The sequence below is a fragment of the Hypanus sabinus genome, chromosome 6 (genome assembly GCF_030144855.1).
Source record: "Hypanus sabinus isolate sHypSab1 chromosome 6, sHypSab1.hap1, whole genome shotgun sequence".
Lineage (NCBI taxonomy): Eukaryota > Metazoa > Chordata > Chondrichthyes > Myliobatiformes > Dasyatidae > Hypanus > Hypanus sabinus.
Genome location: NC_082711.1, coordinates 175,145,312 through 175,164,759, shown reverse-complemented (window position 1 = coordinate 175,164,759; position 19,448 = coordinate 175,145,312). Strand labels below are relative to the sequence as shown.

The following is a 19,448-nucleotide window of genomic DNA, read 5'->3' as shown; positions in this document are numbered from 1 at the left end:
GCACTCTATTGTTATGCCAGGATGGGGTGTGAAGAGGCCGAATTCGAAATGCTACTTGAATGAAGAGTTCCAATTAAAAACCAATAGCCTGAAGGGTCCTGACAAAAGGGCTAGCCACCAGGGTAAAATTAAAGAATTGGGTGGAAATGGTCTAAGTTTGGGGCATGGTGTTGTTAAAATAACCCCTATGAACGAGGCGGGCGGGAGTTTACCATGCCAAATTACTCAAGTTCCCCACCGGGGGGGGGGGGGACACAACTCACCGGAAAAGAGGCGACAGTTAATGGGGATGCCATTTTAAACCACAAAGCAGGTTGTACGGGATTGCGCCAAAACCTGTAAATAATAAAGACAGCCCCTTGGAGACCTGCCGGTTAAGTAAAACGACCGAAACGATTAGTATTCGCATAAACTTTTGTAGATGCACATACGCTAAGATCACACCTCCTTAGTTTTGTTGCTGAAGGAAAGAAATTAAAAAAATAAAAAAAAATAGGTGGTTATTAAATGGAAGTCTGATGCTACAAGACTTTAGTACAGTACGCAATGTTAAGATATTAAAGAAAGTGACACTGTAATCGTTAACTGTTTAAATACTGACTTGAATGTATAACTGTATTACTCTGTAAAAAAAAACTTTTGTGTTAGATTCTAAAACCCTGTAAGACTCTGTACTACTTTGTTTCACCGCTGGTGAAATGCTTTGAAGAAAGCGGGTGTTATGAATGCACCACAGCTCTGAGGGGCCGAAGGGGCGGGGGAGCACCCTCCTTTGTGAGAATCGAAGAGCACTAGTTGAGGGGGGGGTCAGTAGACCAAGGAAATGGGAGAGAGAGAGACGTGCCGAATACCTCGTTCCACCGCGATGCAAAATAATGCGACATTGACCATTGTCTCATGGAGACCACGTGCAAGCCCTCGGGCGAAGTGGGCTGGTTAAGAGAGAGATTGCATCATCCCAACCTGATTGACATCTGAGACTCCATGAGGAAGTATAAAGGAGGGTCGGGGGGAACACCCCTGCAGACGCACCAGAAGAAACACTAACAATCCCGTAGTAGCGGGAAGCCATTGGAAGGAAGCCACGTGCTTTGGATTCCGTGCCTGGAATCTGTGGCTGGAATCACGGAAAACCGCTTTTAGCTAACAACGGGGAAGCCCGCTCCCCTGATTCAACGGATTTGCTTCATAAAGACCCGGGCAAGTTTTCTTTTCTCACCAATCTCTCTCTCTCTCTCCAACAAGTGAAAACCCAGCGGTCTCTCTCTCCCCCCCACCCCCGAAAGCCAGAAGCCTGCAGGAATTTGAGTGACTTTTATATTTCCATTGGACACTATATTATCCCCTAGCTAGACAAACGATCGAGCTGTTTCTTATTGATGGTTATTATTAGACCCGCACTTTTAGATTGAGTAGTGACTATGTATAATATCTGAATGTTTGTATTAATCTTATTTTTGTGCCCCTTTCATAAATAAAGACTTTTAAAAATAGTACCATCAGACTTCAACGGACCTCTCTATCTTTGCTGGTAAGTGATCCAGTTACGGGATTTCGTAACACTATCATTCAGGAATGGGACAGTGACAGAATTGAGAGATTTAAATAAAAACCTCCTGTGAATTTCCTTATCCTTCTGTCCCCCACTAGAAGTTGTCCCAATATCTTGCATCTCTCGATATGGGTGTTTCGGCACCATCTTATTCTGGCTTCTGCCCTATTTCTTTCTGGTCCTGATGAAGGGTCTCAGCTTGAAACATCAACAGTTTATTCCTCTCCATTGATGTTCCCTGACCTGCTGAGTTCCTCCAGCAATTTTGGGTGTATTATTCATAGCTTTGGTTTTCATTCCTGGTGGGTGTCTGTATTGCTGCTACTCTGTAGCTAATCAGAGCAGGTAAAGTGTAGAATCTAATACTTACCTGATCTGTCTACAGTGTAAATTCCTGGGAAAGACTTGAAACAAGAAGATAGATAAATCTAAAGACAAATAGCTAAATCAAAATATTTGTCACCAGGTGTTGGCAGAGAAGAGTGAAAGTAGTTTGTTCTAATGAAACTGTTGAGTGTTGATTCAGTGACTCAGCAGTACAGCAATTAGGATGATGCCCTGACAGTTCTGCTGACAGGAATGAAGTGTATTTGACACATTCTCTGCACTGATCTCTCACAGCAGCAGAGTAGTTTAATCAGAGGGGAAGACTTGTTGCCATCTGTCTTGCCTTTTCAGCACAAAGTGTGTCTAATTCTGTGACTTGGTAACAACCAGTTCCCCACCACTTCAATCTCCTAAACGCCATTGCAAGGAACCACTTGAAATATACTAATGTCAGTTTGGCGTGAGATGGGATTGGGAGGAAAGAAATAGTTTTAAACATAGTTTTTGTGCTTTTTGTGTTTGATTTGCAGCTCCTTGGAATCTACAATTGGTGGAGTAGTTTCAGGAAGGCTTTGCAGAGTTTTTTCCGTAAACAGGTAAGTAAATATTATGAATCTTTCCTGACCAGAAACACACACTCTTATCCCTTTTGGTGTATTTCGGGCCGTGATCATAGATATCGTTATCGTGCTGGCCAGCTGCCATCTCGTGGCCACTTGGAGAACTGCAACCCGTCTTGTTAAAAATGCCATAAATCAAAGCAGAGGAACAAACAGAAAATGCTGGAGGAACTCAGCAACCATGGACAGGAATGAACAGTCAAGTCAAAAATCTCTTGTGTTTATCAAAGCCAATGAGAAACTCAACTGACAAAACTAAACAGTCAAATTTGTTGTTGGAAGAGATGTTCACATTTTGCTTGAATCTCAAAGTCAGTCTTAACAGTATCTAGGGATTTGGTTATTAGCTTAATTACAGAGAAGGATGTTTGCTCCATCAAGTCTAATACTGCCTTTATGCCACATCATTCAGAAAAATGAGAAGCAATGTGGACCAAATGGAGCTGTGTGGATGGATGATTATTATGGAAGGCAGCTGAGCAAGTTGAGAAATAAAATACAGAAGAGATGCTGAATATCATAAACAGCAGTATTGAGTAAAAAATAATGTTATATTGTAAATTCTTAAACAGTAGTTGGGCCACAACAAGACATTTGCACACTTACAGGATGGATGGAAAGTCCCCAATGAGAAACACAAGATTGGCCATTTCCATGCAGTGCTTAGGTTTCCTTTCAATGAGATGATGACTGATCCATTATACCTCTGCTACTTTGTTGTACTAACCCTGATTTCCTTAATGGGTAAAGATCTTACTGATTTCTATGTACTCAGCAACTGACCAACCACAAGCCTTTTGGTTAGGTTTACAGTAATAGTTCCAGTAATGTTTCAGTTACAAGGATCTGTGGTTCTTTTTGGAGCTTGAAAAATAACTAATTTAGTACCTAACATTTTGAACGGCAACAATCTTCCAAATTATCTGAACTTTTAACATGGGATTCAAATTTAAAATGATTGGCTAACAATCCAGATTCATGACCACATGAATGAATCTGCAGATGCTGGCCTGCTGAGTTCTGCCAGCATTTTGTGTATTTTAGATTCATGACCAGCCTTTAAAAATAAATAAATAAATAAATTGTAATTCTCTATGAAGTTGTGGAGTTGCAGTTCTATTTGCTTTCAGAAAGAAATTGGATGGGAACTTGTACTGAATGAGAAAAGAGCAGGTTGTTGGGACTAGTTGAAATACTGGATAGCTGAGGTTCCAGTGACATCATCGTCGAGAATGACACAAGCTCCTCCGGAAAAACACGTGTTAAGCCCTGTTATCCCATCAAATATAATATTTTTCAAAAAATATTTGAACTGAAAAGAGGAGCAAGAATGGGGAGGAAAAAATGGAAATAAAAAAAGCGACACTGCGGAGCCTGCATCCGAGAGGAGTGCAGCGAGCAGCTCTCCGAACCGACCATGTGCGAGTGAGACGAAGCGACGAATATCTTCGAAATCCTGAAAGAAATAATGGAGGCCCAGAAAGATATAAAGCAGCAGCTCCAGGATATTAAGGCAGAGCTCGCCAGCGTTAATCAAAAAATAGTGGTGGCAGAGACTCGCATTGAGAAGGTGGAAGATCGTGTTCAAAACGTGGAAAGGATACTGAGCAAGACAATAAAAATAATACATCACCAAGAAGGTAAACTGCTTGACCTGTAGGGAAGATCACGGTGGAAAAACATAAGAATCTACAACGTTCCCAAAGGAGCGGAGGGCTCGTCTATGATGGAGTTTGTGGAAAAGTTACTGCGGGACGCGCTGGATTGTCCCTCGGTTATGGAGCTGGAAGTCGAGAGAGCCCACCATGCGTTCGTTCCGAAACCCACCCGGGATAGAAAGCCACACTCAATAATAATTAAATTCCTACTGTACAGCACCAAGACGCAGATTCAACAAAGGGCCTGGGGGTAAGAAGAGAGTGTTTTACGACGATAAATTAATATATTTCGACCAAGATTAACGCCCCCACCCCCCGCGGTCCTGCAGAAACACAAAGAATACTCTGAAGTAAAGCGAGTACTAAAGCAAAACAAGATTAGATTTCAAACTCCGTACCCTGCTAAACTTCGAGTGTTTTATGACAATGGGACGCGGTTGTACCAGACTGTGGAAGAGGCGACTACAGACATTAAGGCCAGAGGGTTGCCTGTTAGCGCCACCAAAACGAGGGAAAGCCTTACTGAGGAATTATCCCGCTCCGCTTGGGAAATAGGGTGAGAATCGAGAAGGCAGGAGACGGGAGGAGGCCGAGAGAAATATATCAGGAAGAGACCGGGAGTTTCCCAAAGACAGTCCTCACCCCCTCCAGAAGAGCCATAAGGTTTGGCTAACTTTAAAAATGTTGGGAAGCTAAAGGGAAGCAAAAGTACACAGTGATATACCTATCTTGAAAAATACTTATTATAATGTGGATTTTATATTACTTAGTTGTTATTCTTTATTCTCTCACTTACTCCTTTTTCCCCACCAAACTGAGTGTGAGTGTGTGGATAGATATAGATAGAGAGATAGGAGTATACAGGGAAATTTCTCTGTGTAATGGATTTGTTCACCGACTTTTATGAATACTGCAATGGGAGCCCTCAACTCACAAGTAGGAGGGGTTATCCCCCACAGCTAGACATTTCCTCTAGCTCAACGCAGGGTCATCTACTAGAGACCTCAGCCTTGGAATCACACGTTTGTTGCCATTTTTGTTGTTATCTGCGTTTCTTGGTTCATATTTGTTCAGGGAGTAGATGGATTAATTTTTATTCTAATTTCAATGGTACATTGACAGATGAATACAGATGGCTAAAGACAAGATAAAATTCATTTCTTTTAATGTCAATGGGCTATTAAATCCAATCAAACATAAGAGAATTTTATCCAATTTGGAACAACTTGATTCATACTGGGAAAAATGGTTTAACTACATAATGCCTCATAGGCCTGACTTTATTCTCACAAATCATGAATCTGTTGTAAAAAAAAAATCACTCCCTATTTGTACATAGTTCTTTCCTTTTGCTTGTTTTTTCTTTCCACTCTTTGAGTGTATACCTCTGATAAATACTTTGTGGAGATTTGTGTTATATGATTATATGATATATATGTACAATGTCTGAAACACATCTTATGGAAATGTTTGATGATGAACTTCAATAAAAAATAAATTACAAAAAAGGAAATACTGGATAGTTTAGGCAAATTGAGTGGTATGCTGTAATGTTGCTGATGCCAGCTGCCTGTCAGAGCTGGCCATTTGGTCTGTTCTCTAGAAATATACTCTTGCATGCAAGCAAATAGCCAGAACATCCAACCACAGCTGCTGTCCCACTTTAAACGGTTGTGTAATTTGGGTGAATTGGCAGGTAGTCTGAGTATGTATGCATTAACCAAAACCTTTTCTGTTGAAGCACTATGGGATTGTAGCCACCAAGCATCAATGCAGTGAAGCAGGAGATATTTGTCCCATCTGCCAGACAGAATTTAGAGAGCCAATTCTCCTTGTTTGTCAGGTAAAAGGATTTTTTTAAAAAAAGAAAGTTTGAATTCTGAGGGATTAATTACCTAGACCTTTGAACTCTCTTTTTATCCTGCAGCACATTTTCTGCGAGGAGTGTATTTCCCTCTGGTTTAATCAAGAGAAAACGTGCCCCCTCTGCCGGACTGTCATCCTAGACTATGTTCAGCCCTGGCGAGATGGGGCAACCTCCACCCACCTCCAGTTTTACTGACCTGCTGATTACTAACAGCAGGTTGTATGTGCAACCAAAACTTATCAACTCGTGGGAAGATTTTTGTTAAAATGATTTTGGTAATAAAAACAAGTGATAAATAAAGAAATGTTTTATTTTGTAAACAGGAATATTTTGATTGTTGAAACTTGTATATTAAATGTATTCTTTAATATTACATAACCCCTACCAATCTGGAAATAGTATTATCTACAGACTTTATCTGTAGCTGCTATTTTTAAGTATTTCTGAGATTTCTAGAAATTGCTGAAAACCATTCTCCATCTATTCCAAAGTCTTCTCTTCTTTGTAATTGTTTGTTATGCCCACACATTTTTGGTGCATTTCCTTGTGATGAATTCCTAATTAATTACAGAAGACTCATCAGAAATCCAAAGGCACAGGTTTGTTAAGGTGGTGCAGTTCGCAACTTAATAAAAAATTAGCAATTCCATCTTGAGCATTATTTTAAGCACAATAATTACTCAGTAGCCTGGCCTCCAAGACTATTACATTTGGTTAAAGCAGATACTTTGGACAGTGTGTTGATGTGATTTTTATTGTAGTAACTGGTGTTAGATACACAATTCAAAGGCTGCTATCTTAAAGTTGCCAAAGCTGTATTATCTGACCGACCAGGTGGTATTTAAAACTCTCCCCAAAAAGCAAGTGCTAGAATTTCAAAAGTGTAATGAAGTTAGCACACTAGAGAGAGGCAGTATATGGAGGCTGAATGAGTTTTGTCAAATCTTCAACGTCAGCACAGTGCTGTGTTACACTCAGATTGCCAAGGTAGAAATCTTTACTGAGGTAAGTGATAACAATCCCCTTCCTCCCACCATCAAAAATCATTTGATCTGCCTATAACTGCAATCATTTTGTTAGGATGGAATTAGGAAAAGGCAGCATAAAAACAGTCCAGCTCAACTGAGTTAATTTAAATCGAAACTTAGCCTTGAATCCCTCTCAGGACCGTTGTACTACATTAGTTAGTTAGAAGTAAAGTTTTTAGGCTGTATCAAGGACATGTACTGTCAGAAGATAATAAAACAAATTAAACTAACAGAATTACCCAAAAGACAATGGTAGGATAATGGTGTATTCCCCAGTAACTTGCTGATACATTTATGTATATTGGTGAAGATCATATTTCTAACCAGGCTGGGCATCCTCCACAATTCAATTTGTCTCTTTTACTTCCCCTTTCAGAGGGAACATCAAGTATCACTTACCTCAGTCGACTGAGTTGATCCCACATTTATGACAGAGTTCCACTACAGACCACTAAGATCTCCTTTAGGCTCCTTTACGTCTTTTGACCATGCAGCACATTACTCTATGCTAGGGAGGCAGGCAACAGTATTATTAGTTTGGGAACCAGCACTATTGGACTGGATTAACCAGCTGATTATTTTGATCCCACCTCATTTGTCCAATGGTATCACTCAGGGAAATCAATATTTGGTGCTGGGAAAGGGGTCACAATAAATCTCTCAGTTTAAAAATAATACTGAACACCATACTGCCTTACAATAGTCTGAGGTAAAATTTTATGTTAAAAATAGATAAATTCCTGATTTGGTTTCTCAAATTTTACTTTAAGCATTTTATGCTTTCATTTCTATTTAAAAAAAGAACTCTCATTTGTACATGATGAAGGGTCACAACCAAAATGGCGACTGTTTACTCTTTTCCATAGATGCTGCCTAGCTTGTGGAGTTCCTGCAGCATTTTGTGTGTATTACTTTGATTTCCAACATCTGCAGATTTTCACTTGTTTGCGATTCAACTCACTTGTACCATGATCGCCACATCATTTATACAATAAGGATGTGATCATTCTCAAAGGAAGCAATTAACCAAGTTGGTCACAAAGAATGTACAGTACAGGGAATTCACCCTTTCAGCTTTAAACCAGCTCTACTGATCATAAACACTAGACCATAGGAGGGAATATTATAGATTACTTGCTTCTTGTTGCTGGATTACTTCTATGAAATAGGAAATGCGACTTTTAAAAAAATAATATATGACTGTTACACAAGTGTCCAGTTGCAAAATCCTTGTAAGCAGTGGACAGACCATTGCAAGACTGAGAATTTTAAGAGTTACCGAGCCTTCACACTTAGATATATGCTTATGATAATATCATAATTAAAATGGATGCTTTAAGCCTACACAATCAAATGGAACTTCATTCTGTTGAGGAGGAGTAAAATCAGCTGTGAATATTGATTGCTCAGTGTTGCTCTCAGTAAAAGTTAGTTGCTCATTTTGGAGGGTGGGGTGGGAGACAGGATTCAATTTCACTGAAATTAAATCAAAACACTTGCCCAATAATTTTGTTGGTTATGTAGACATTCTGGATATAAAGAGATTTATTTTCTGAATTAACATTTATCATTTGTGCTTTTTGCTTTGCTAGGGAAAGTACATGGTGTAAGAAATGTACAATACTTCTGTCTTTCCAACTTCCATCTGGATTAATTCTAAATAAAGTGATTTATCCCACATTCATCTGCTTCTTGCTTTGGCTTGTCATTAATAAGCATCTATTTGATATTTTACAGCTGATGTTAAAATCAAAAACACAAATTGTTCATCAAAATGTAGACCCATGGAGGTTTTTTTTTGGTATCAACCTACAATACAACCTTAAATCCTTCATTATTTGTAGTCACTTAGGAGAAATGTGAAAATGCTTCAGTAAAATAAAACAGTTCCATCTGAAAGGACCTGCTCTAATTACACCTTCATGTCCAGTTTATGATTTAACTATTTGATACAATATAGTTGCAAATTGCATTAATTTTAAAAAGTACAAGTAAATGTCTCATTAAAGTTCAGTGTGCAGAAAATCAACTCTAAAAATAAATTTTTACCAATCATTACCTTTTGTGAATTCACTATTTTAAGACAGAAAATCTCCAAACTCTGGCAGAACTCAATTCTGGCTTATCTCGGCATTCTTGAAAACCCTAAGATTAAACGTTCTCTCTCAAAGCTTCAGTCAGATTGGTGTATTTCAGAGCTACTTGGCACATCTCATACTTTTCAATAACCTTCCAACCCAACAGTCTTACTGCAAGTATCAAAAGTTTGATTTAAAAAAAGAAACTATTGTCAGTGATTCACTAGTCTTACATGGAATGAAGCTGCAGTTAAATGATTTTTATTTTCATAATCTTTAGAACCAAAAGTACTGCCTTAAATACTGACTTGCAGAAACATTATGGAAAACTGGCATTATTGTGGTTTATAATGGGCCTGTATTCTGGAATATAAGTAATTGCCTCATCAAGTTGCTGAGACTTGAGAAACTGAGTTACAGAGAAAGGTTGAATATGTTAGGACTTTATTCCCTGGAGCGTAGAAGAATGAGGGGAGACTTGATAGAGGTGTATAAGATTATGATGGGTATAGATAGAGTGAATGCAAGCAGGCTCTTTCCATTGAGGCTAGGGGAGAAAACAAAACAGAGGACATTGGTTAAGGATGAGAAGGGAAAAGTTTAAAGGGAACATTGGGAACTTCTTCACACACAGAGTAGTGGGAGTGTGGAATGAGCTGCCAGTTGAAGTGGTGAATGCAGGCTTACTTTAATATTTAAGGAAAACTTGGACAGGTACATGGATGAGAGGGGTATGGAAGGATGCACCTGTCTAGGTGCAGGTCAGTGGGACTAGGCAAAAAAAATGGTCTGGCACAGCCAAGAAGGGCCAAATGGCCTGTTTCTGTAATGTTCTATGGTTCTATTTCTCAAAGGAAAAGTTTTAGAACTAGCCTGAGCTCAAACCCAAAGGTCCTTTGAATGGTTTCACTACCATTTCAGGACAGGGAGGGAGGCAAAAGAGATGGGGGGTGGCACTGTTGATCAGAGAAGGAGGAAGTCATGGAGGTATTGTCTACGAGTCTGCAGGTGGAAGTTAGGAACAGGAAGGGGTTACTAACCCTACTGGGTGTTTTTAGAGACCACCCAATAGTAACAGGGACATCGAGGAGCAGATAGGGAGACAGATTCTAGAAAGGTGTAATAATAACAGCATTGTCGTGGTGGGAGATTTTAATTACCCAAATATCGATTGCCATGTCCCTAGAGCGAGGGGTTTAGATGCAGTGGAGTTTGTTAGGTGTGTTCAGGAAGGTTTCTTGACACAATATGTAGATAAGCCTACAAGAAGAGAGGCTGTACTTGATCTGGTATTGGGAAATGAACCTGGTCAGGTGTCAGATCTCTAGTGAGAAAGATCTTTACCATAGCATTGGAAAGTTAGGAAATCATTTAAAATATGAGGCTATCAGATAGGAATTTGGAAACATAAATTGGGAACAGATGTTCTCAGGGAAATGTATGGAAAAAATGTGGCAAATGTTCAGGAGATATTTGCATGGAGTTCTGCATAGGTTTGTTCCAATGAGACAGGGAAAGGATGGTAGGGTACAAGAACCGTGGTGTACAAAGGCTGTTGGAAATCTACTCAAGAAGAGAAAAAGAGCTTACAAAAGGTTCAAGAAACTAGGTAATGATAGAGATCTGGAAGATTATAAGGCTAGCAGGAAGTAACTCAAGAAATTAGGAGAGCCAGAAGTGCCATGAGAAGGCCTTGGCAAACAAGATTAAGGAAAACCCCAAGGCACTCTGCAAGTATGAAAAGAGCAAGAAGATAAGACGTGAGAGAATAGGATCAATCAAGTGTGATGGTGGGAAAGTGTGTAGCAGAGGTACTTAACGAGTACTTTGCTTCAGTATTCAATACAGAAGATCTTGGTGATCCCAGGCTACTGAGGGTGAAGATTGCTAAGCCTCTGGTGATGATCTTTTCATCATCAATGGGGACGGGAGAGGTTCCGGAGGATTGGAAGGTTGCACATGTTGTTCTATTATTCAAGAAAGGGAGTAGAGATAGCCCAGGAAATTATAGACCAGTGAGTCCTACCTCAGTGGTTGGTAAATTGATGGAGAAGATCCTGAGAGGCAGGATTTGTGAACATTTTGAGAGGCATAATATGGTTAGGAATAGTCAGTATGGCTTTGTCAAGGGCAGGTCGTGCCTTATGAGACTGATTGAATTTTTGGAGTATGTGACCAAACACATTGATAAAGGTAGAGCAGTAGATGTAGTGTAAATGGATTTCAGCAAGGCATTTGACAAGGCACCCCATGCAAGGCTTATTGAGGAAGTAAGGAGGCTTGGAATCCAAGGGGACATTGCTTTGTGGATCCAGAACTGGCTTGCCACAGAAGGCAAAGAGTGGTTGTAGACGGATCATATTCTGCATGGAGTCAGTGACCAGTCTGCATGGAGACGGATCCTCAGGGATCTGTTCTGGGACCCCTACTCTTAAAGATTTTTATAAATGACATGGTCGAGGAAGTGGCGGGATGTGACGAGATCTGAAGGATTATTCTGAAGTGGACTGTTCCTTTAACAAGAGAGAGAGGGAGTGAACAGCTTGTGTGCTAATTCAGCAGCAGAGAGAGAGAAAGTCTGTGAGTTGCCTTGGAAACTGAAAGGTGGAGCTATATGATGGACAGCTGGTGTTCCGCACTTGTGAGATACATACAAGGTCAGTTGACTTTTTTTAAATCAGTCACAAGAGATACACGACGCCAGAGGCAAGGAGGACAGTGGTGAGCTTCGTGTGCCCATGAGAAGGGTGGGGTTTTTGCTCACAGTGTGGACAAAGGAGTGATCAGTGGGGAGTTATTGGTGTGTTTAACCCTGGCCTGGGTTGATAGCTCACTGTGGAAAACCGGCATTCCTCTTTCTGTGGTCACAAGTTGGTGACTTTAAATGAGTTTCAGGAGCAGGACAACGTGGAGGATTGGCATCGGGAAGACAAACTAACTCTCTATCTCTCTCTCTCTCTCCAACTCTACTCAAATCAAATTCCAGAACTGAACTGATTACTTGCCATATCACAGTAAGACTTTATCACCTAACCACCTGAGCTAGGGAAGCTTGTGAACCTTATTTACTCACCTATATATATATATATATATATATATATATATATATATATATATGCATATACTTTGCTAATCTGTTTATCTTATCTTGTTTTTTATTACTTTATTCAGGTAGTTACAAATAAGTTTATAAAGTAAGACAGACTCCAGGTGTGTCCATTTCTGCTGGTTCTTTTTAACCCATTGTGAGGTACATAAGAATGGATTAGTAAATTTGCTGATGACACAAAGGTTGGGGGTGTTGTGGAGAGCTGACAAAGGTAACAGTGGGGCCTTGATAGGATGCAAAACTGAGCTGAGAAGTGGCAGATGGAGTTCAACCCAGTTAAGTATCAAGTGGTTCATTTTGGTAGGTCAATTATGATGGCAGAATATTGTAATAATGGCAAGTCTCTTGGCAGTGTGGAGGATCATGGGATCCTGGGGTCCGAGTCCATAGGACACTCAAAGCTATTGTGCAGGTTGACTCTGTGATTAAAAGGGCATACAGTGTATTGGCTTTCATCAATCATGGTAGAGTTTAGGAGCCGAGAGGTAAATGTTGCAGCTATTTAGGACCCTGGTCAGACCCCAGTTGGATTTCTGTGCTCAGTTCTGGTTGCCTCACTACAGGAAGGATGTGGAAACCATAGAAAGGGTGCAGAGGAGATTTACAAGGATGTTGCCTGGATGTTGCAGGGCTTATGAGAATAGGCTGAGTGAACTCAGCCTTTTTGCCTTGGAGCGATAGAGGTGTATTAAATGATGAGAGGCATTGATCATGTGGATAGTCAGAGGTTTTTTCCCAGGGCTGAAATGACTAGCCCAAGAGGGCACAGTTTTAAGGAGCTTGGAAGTTAGTACAGAGGAGATGTCACGGGTATAAGTTTTTTTTCTTACACAGAAAGTGGTGAGTGCATGGAATGGGCTGCCAGCGTTGGTGGTGGAGACAGACAGAACTATATGTAACCCCCTGGGTCGCCTCAGACTCGCTCAGCTCGTTCTTGTCTAGGGGGAGCAGCCTTCGGCCCCGCCAAACTGGGTAATCAGCTGGTGTGCATGCTGTGTGATGTCCCCGCCTCGCCCAAAACAGACAGTACACCATATGCGATTAAATATAATTTATAAAGGTTACTATAACAAAGTGATTAATAACAATACAGTATATATGAAGGGAAAAAAAAAGGCACCAAACTTATCAAAGTCCAAACCACTTTGTGCATAACCGTTGGAGCTCAATTACTGAAGTCTTCTGGCCACCATATTTCCAGGTATCAATCCATGCTCTAAGCTCATCCACCTTTCTTACAATGCTCCTAACGTTAAAATAGATGCATTAAGAAATTCTCCATCTCTTACTGTTTATACCTAATGCTGCAAACAACTTCACTATCTTCTTTTTCTTCCTTCTCCCATACATCTGTTCCTACACTCTGGTTCCCCTCCCCCCCATATCTAGTTTAAATCCACTGGAGCCTCTCTAGCAAACCTAACTGCAAGAATATTTGTCCCCCTCCAGTTCAGATGTAAACTGTCCCGCCAGAACAGGTCCCACCTTCCCTGGAAAACTGCCCAATTATCTATAAATCTGAAGCCCTCCCTCTTGCACCATATCTTCAGCCACGTGTCGATCTGCGCTATCTTACTATTTCTAAACCTGCCTGCATGTGGCACTGGTAACAATCCTGAGATTGCTATCTTGGAGGTCCTATCCTTTAACTTGGCGTCTAACTTCCTAAACTCACCTTTCAGGACCTCCTCACTCTTCCTACCCATATCATTGGTCCCTACATGGACCACAACATCCAGCTGCTCACCCTCCCTCTTGAGAATACTGAGAACTTGATCCGAGTTATTACGGACCTTGGCACCAAGGAGGCGGCAGACCATCCGGGTTCTCAATCTCTTCCACAGAAACTCCTATCTTTCCCCCATCAAATCCCCTATCACTACTGTTCTCCTTTTTTCCCTCCTGAGCTGAGTCTCGGTGCCAGAGATGCAACCACTGCAACTGGTCTCTGGTAGGTCATCCCCACCAACAGTATACAAAACGGTATACTTATTATTGATGGGAATGGCCACAGGGATGCTCTGCTCATTCCATCTATTCCCATTCCCTCTTCTGACAGTCACCCAGCTACCTGTCTCCTGACTCCTAGAGGTGACTATCTCCCTGAAACTCCTGTTTATTTCTGCCTCTGCAAACCCTAATGCGAATGATCCAAAGTTCATCCAGCTCCAGTTCCCTAACACGGTTTGTCAGGAGCTGCTGCTGGATGCACCTTTTGCAGGTGTAGTCATCAGGGACAACTGTGCTCGCCCTGACTTCCCACATACTGCAAACGGAGCACTCAACTGCCCTAACTGCTGCCTCCATTACCTACTCCTAAGCTAATTAGTTATTAAAGGTCGTTACCTACTCCTAAGCTAAATGGATCAATTAAAGGAGCTTATCCGACCTTACCTGAATAAGAGCAAGCTCGTCCGAAGCCTCTCGAGCCAAAGCCTGCCTACTCTGTTAATCTGCACGCTTTTTTACTCTCCCGCCGCCTCTCATGCGCTTGCTCAGTCGTGTCCCGTTCAAACTGTTGAAGAAATACGATAAGGTCTTTTAAGAGACTCCTGGACCGGTACATGGAGCTCAGAAAAATGAGTAACCCTAGGTAATTTCTAAGGTAAAATGTATTTAGCACATATTTATGGGCTGAAGAGCCTGTAACATGCTGTAGGTTTTCTATGTTTCTTTCATCCTTAAGCCATGACTTCCTGTCTCACCCAACCTCAGTGGAAAAAAATAAACCTTACATTTACCCTATCTATACCCCTTATAATGTATACTCATTAAATCTGCCCTCATTCTCCTACATTCCAAAGAATAAAGTTCTACCCTATTCAATCTTTCCTTACAACGCAGGTCCTCCAGCCTTGGCAACATCTTTGTAAATTTTGTACCTTTCCTGTAGGTAGGTGACCAAAACTGCACACAATGCTCCAAATTAGGCCTCACCATCTTCTACAACTTCAAGGTAACATTTCGTCTCCTGTACTCATTACTGTGATTTATGAAGGCCAATGTGTCAAAAGCCTTGCGACTCTACTTACCTGTGCCGCCACTTTGAATGAATTATAGACCTGTATTTCCAGATCCCTTTCCACAGCACTCCAGTGCCCTTCCGTTCACTGTGTAAGACCTACTCTATCTGGTCCTACCGAGGTGCACCCACCCCGCACTTGTCTGGAGTGCTGTCTTTCCTTTGAGTTGCTTCCACTGTATCACTACTGCCCCGAAGTCTCTACCGAGGGACGTCTTCAGCCAACTGTTCATCGGACCTGCTTTCCTTCCATCAGTCCCTGCACACCATGATCTGATGACACAGGTCAAACTGGCAACAAAGAGGCATCACTTCCTGTTGCCCTCCTAGATTTACAGGTTTTACATTCACAAAACCAGCTCCCTTCACGTCTCTACTCGAGCTTTAAACAAGAAGTTAATGACAGAAAACAAAAAAGGAAAATTAAATCTTCTAAATAGATCTAAGCACACATTTACGCGGTAGAGATGTGGCTAGCCAGCGACCAGGGCCAATTCTGCCGCGAACTGCGAGGTGTTTATGCATACTCCCCATGACCGCATTATTACCTCTCACATTTCAAAGATGTGCCGCTTTGGTTAATTGCTTATGTGGGTATAAATGGGCGCCGCGATCTCGTCAGGTGCCATATCTCAAAAAAATCTTAAGACATGTAACGTTAGGTACTTCAAATCGGTTTACCTATGCTGCTTGTACTTGTAGGTGTGCATTCCTAACTGTGGGTGGTACAAATATGTAAATAATTCAACTAATGGTATGTATTGTTATATCCAGTGAATGTCATTACACTTGCTCATTACATGAATTCCAAGCAAACAACAGTATTCATTCAAATTTGCCTTTTAATGGGATTTTACAGCTGTTCATTCATTGACCAGATTTGATTTCAATAATAAAAGCTGATTAAGTACAAGATGATTAGCAAGGACAAAAGGAATTCTCGCTTCACACCATTTTTACTCAGGCAACGGTGTAGTTCTCTCAACATAATGAGGCAAAATTCTCCGCAGTAAAAGCACCATGCCAAAATCTTGGATTCAGGGGGAAATTTTACCCAAGATCATGTAGAATATTCACACATCTTTCAAGTCTTAAGGTGAGATATTTGTGCTGTTTGGCTCCTGTTGGAATGAAGGACTGGGGCAAAGGGAGCCTCGTTACTTATTCTACCCAGGATTGTCCATGCAAATAAAGATGGAGCTAGTCAGATGCTTGAACATTATAGAATGCTTCAAATGGTCACCTCAATCAAGCACCATTCATTAGAGTAGCAGTGAGATCTCACCCAGGTTAAAGATAATGCACACTGTAGGTCGAGCAGTAGAGATTACTGCACCAAATAGCTCCAGTTCAATTCATTTATTGTAATTGAGATATTTCATTTGAAAGGACTTCCAGATCTAAGATAACACAAGTAGTATTTCATAGAGAATCTAATTCCCCAGTGCGTGAGATGCATTACATCCAACTCCAAAAAAAAAAGTCCTCCCACTAGCTGGTGAAGGCTCTGACTGTGTAGAATCCTTCCACATTGCCAGGGAATAAACGTTACTGCTGTTAGCTATAGATGTTACTAATTACTTTATTGGCAATGACTAATTTTAAACTTGCACACCTACCTGAGTCACAGTGAGAAGAACCTCGATTTGATGCTTTGGGGTCTGAGAATGGGAGTTGAGGGGGTTGGAAAGATAAGATTCCTTGTGAAATTACCCCCAATAAACTGAGAACTGGTCATCACCATGGAATATTCAGAAATCACTATCATCTTCAACCTACCTTGGACCATTTACATGAAACACCATCCATACCATTGGGAAGATTTTGTTGCCTGTATCTGCCACCCAAGAGAAATTGTCCCTATTTCTAATATACCAAACATTAACAGTGATATCCAAATTAATGGCATAACAAGAACAGCAAGTTGGGACCAGAATCCCAGAGCAATGGCACTCTCCAAGCAACACCTTTTCTCCATGAGAACAAAACCACCTCAACCCCAACGCAAAATGATTCAATGTTCCAAGGAATGGCCATAACTACAAAAGACCTGCTCAATACCTGTATCTCTTACAATTCTGCCACACCAAGCTGACAATTCATGTTACCTATTATTAAAAAAATACAAAAATATTTTTCTAAACTTGCTGCCAATGTTAACAAAGCCAATAATTATAGTGTCCGTTGTGGTATCATTAAATGTACTTTCTGCTTTTGTGATTTGACCCAATAACTATGCGCTTCACTTATTCTACAGTGTTATTTTCTACATATTGAGAAGGGGAATTTCAGTGATTGATGAATCTAATTATGAACAGAAAGGAGATTAACCTGTATGCAAACATAGCTGAAGAAAGAATGGTCAATGGTGCTGATAGGAATTCTCTCCTGTTGGACACACATACCATAACATTCTTAACAAAGACTGCGGAGTCAATTCCCATCCACTTCATTATAAAATGGAGTAATCCAATGCAAAATCTTTTTAGATGAAAAGATGGAAAACAAATTGCAGAACAGGGCCGAGTTTCTGATGAACTCCAAGTTATGCTCTGTGTTAGTTGGAAGGAAACTAATTTGCTGGTCCCCTTACATTTCTTTGCAAAGCGTTATACTCCCAACGTCTGCAATTTTGTGGTTCCAATTTTACTACCTCCAATTTTAGGATCACAAATTTTACTATCAAACAATATATTGAGGAGCTCATGCAACACGACTTGCAAGTTAGAAGCAGATATGAAAGTGAACGCTGATTAGGACACTAATCACTCATTACATATTCATTAAAATGTACACAGTTAACTAGAATGGTTAATGGAGAACAAAGGATTCCAGAGTCTGCAAGTCTCTGGATGTCCAATGGCTTAATGGTTACAGAGCATGAGCTGGTGGGGAGGCATATGGGAGGGGATAAGAGGGGAGTGCAGGGGAAGTGAGAGAGATACAGGGCAGTGGGGTCAGATGAACAATACTGCATGTACTGGTTTAAACTGAATAGTCATGAAGGAGGAAGCCTTCTATTTGATACAGCTACATGGGTCAATGAGTCCACCCCGATGTGCAAAACAGCTAAATTGCAGGCCGGTGTTCACTTTCAAAGTTCTTATCAGTTGAAGAAATGACTGAGATCCAATGGAAAACTCTACAAATATATGTAGGGAAAGGATGGGCAGGAATTGGCCAATCCTGTATCATGCTATCAGTGATTTAAAGATTTACACATTACTGGCTTTACTTCCAGATAACCGACAGACAATTTTGACGTTTCTGAGGGGAAGCCTATTGTCTAAATGCAGGCTTAAGACAACTAATTCACATTATGGACATATCTGAAAGACATACTTCCTAAAATACAGCACTTTTTAAATAAAAGATTGAACAATACTTTTATGCTGTAATAGTGCTTGCAGACATGCCAATCTACTACTATTGTGACATCCAATCAAACCCAGTGAAGAGATGAGACTATTGCTGAAGATGTTGATAAACATAGCAGGAAATTAAATCCACCTCATCTGCAAAGCTCAAGCTTCACTATCTTACAACATTCCCAGCAAAGTCAAGCAACAAATCAGAAAGTGAGCATGTCTGAAGCTTTACTGAATGATTATTTAAGCTCTCCAGCATGTGCTAAAAAATATTGGTGGGGATGAAATATACCTGTAGGTGTTCCTGTTGTCCTTTGCAACATTTAGATCATAAAGCCTTTCCAGAAGTAAAAAGTAGGAGCACTTTCTTTTTACATTATATTTCCTAAACTTTCTAAATCTCTGAAGAGCTGAGCTATTTAATGACATCACACTTCCTTGTTACTAGAAGGTAGTTTTAAAGCTAACATAAGAATCTCCAGAGAAGCACTTACCCATTTTTTGGAGTGAGAATTCTCTCTCCTCCTGCCCTGAAGTCCTGATCAAACCTCAAACCTTTAGCATTAAGCAAACTGAGACATGGATAAAGTAGGAACACGAAGGAAGCAGAGGACTATTCAAGCCAGTCACACTGGGCGAGACCTTCCTATGGGGATGATACTGAAACAGTGTCTACAGTCTCTGTGAGATCCGGCCCGCACCAAACTGACTTGACACTCAAAAGCAAGACCCAACTTCATGGCGGCTAATAAAATACACCCACATAACTCTTTACCTGATTCAGAAACTCAAATATACATTAATGGCAGTTTCAACAGC

General features: G+C 40.6%; 2 protein-coding genes across 13 annotated transcripts in view; one reads left to right on the top strand and one right to left on the bottom strand.

Moving 5' to 3' along the window:
- Nucleotides 1–8,732, top strand: part of rnft1 (ring finger protein, transmembrane 1) — a 34,993-nt gene extending 26,261 nt beyond the window's left edge. For both annotated transcript variants that reach the window (XM_059973633.1, XM_059973632.1), the window contains exons 7-9: nt 2,410–2,475; nt 5,899–6,000; nt 6,085–8,732. In XM_059973633.1, coding sequence (XP_059829616.1) covers nt 2,410–2,475; nt 5,899–6,000; nt 6,085–6,219 — 303 coding nt within the window. In that variant the 3' untranslated portion in view covers nt 6,220–8,732. The remainder of the gene's footprint in view (nt 1–2,409; nt 2,476–5,898; nt 6,001–6,084) is intronic.
- The window catches only part of LOC132396137 (uncharacterized), a 174,093-nt gene extending 158,369 nt beyond the window's left edge, over nt 1–15,724 (bottom strand). For 2 of the 11 annotated variants that reach the window (XM_059973649.1, XM_059973648.1), the window contains exon 1: nt 14,634–15,722. The gene's annotated coding sequence lies outside the window, so the exon portion shown is untranslated. Of the gene's footprint in view, nt 1–14,633 lie in introns of all 11 variants that reach the window. The other 9 variants (XM_059973642.1, XM_059973646.1, XM_059973638.1 and 6 more) reach the window with 8 other exon arrangements.
- Between the last annotated feature and the right edge of the window lie 3,724 nt (nt 15,725–19,448).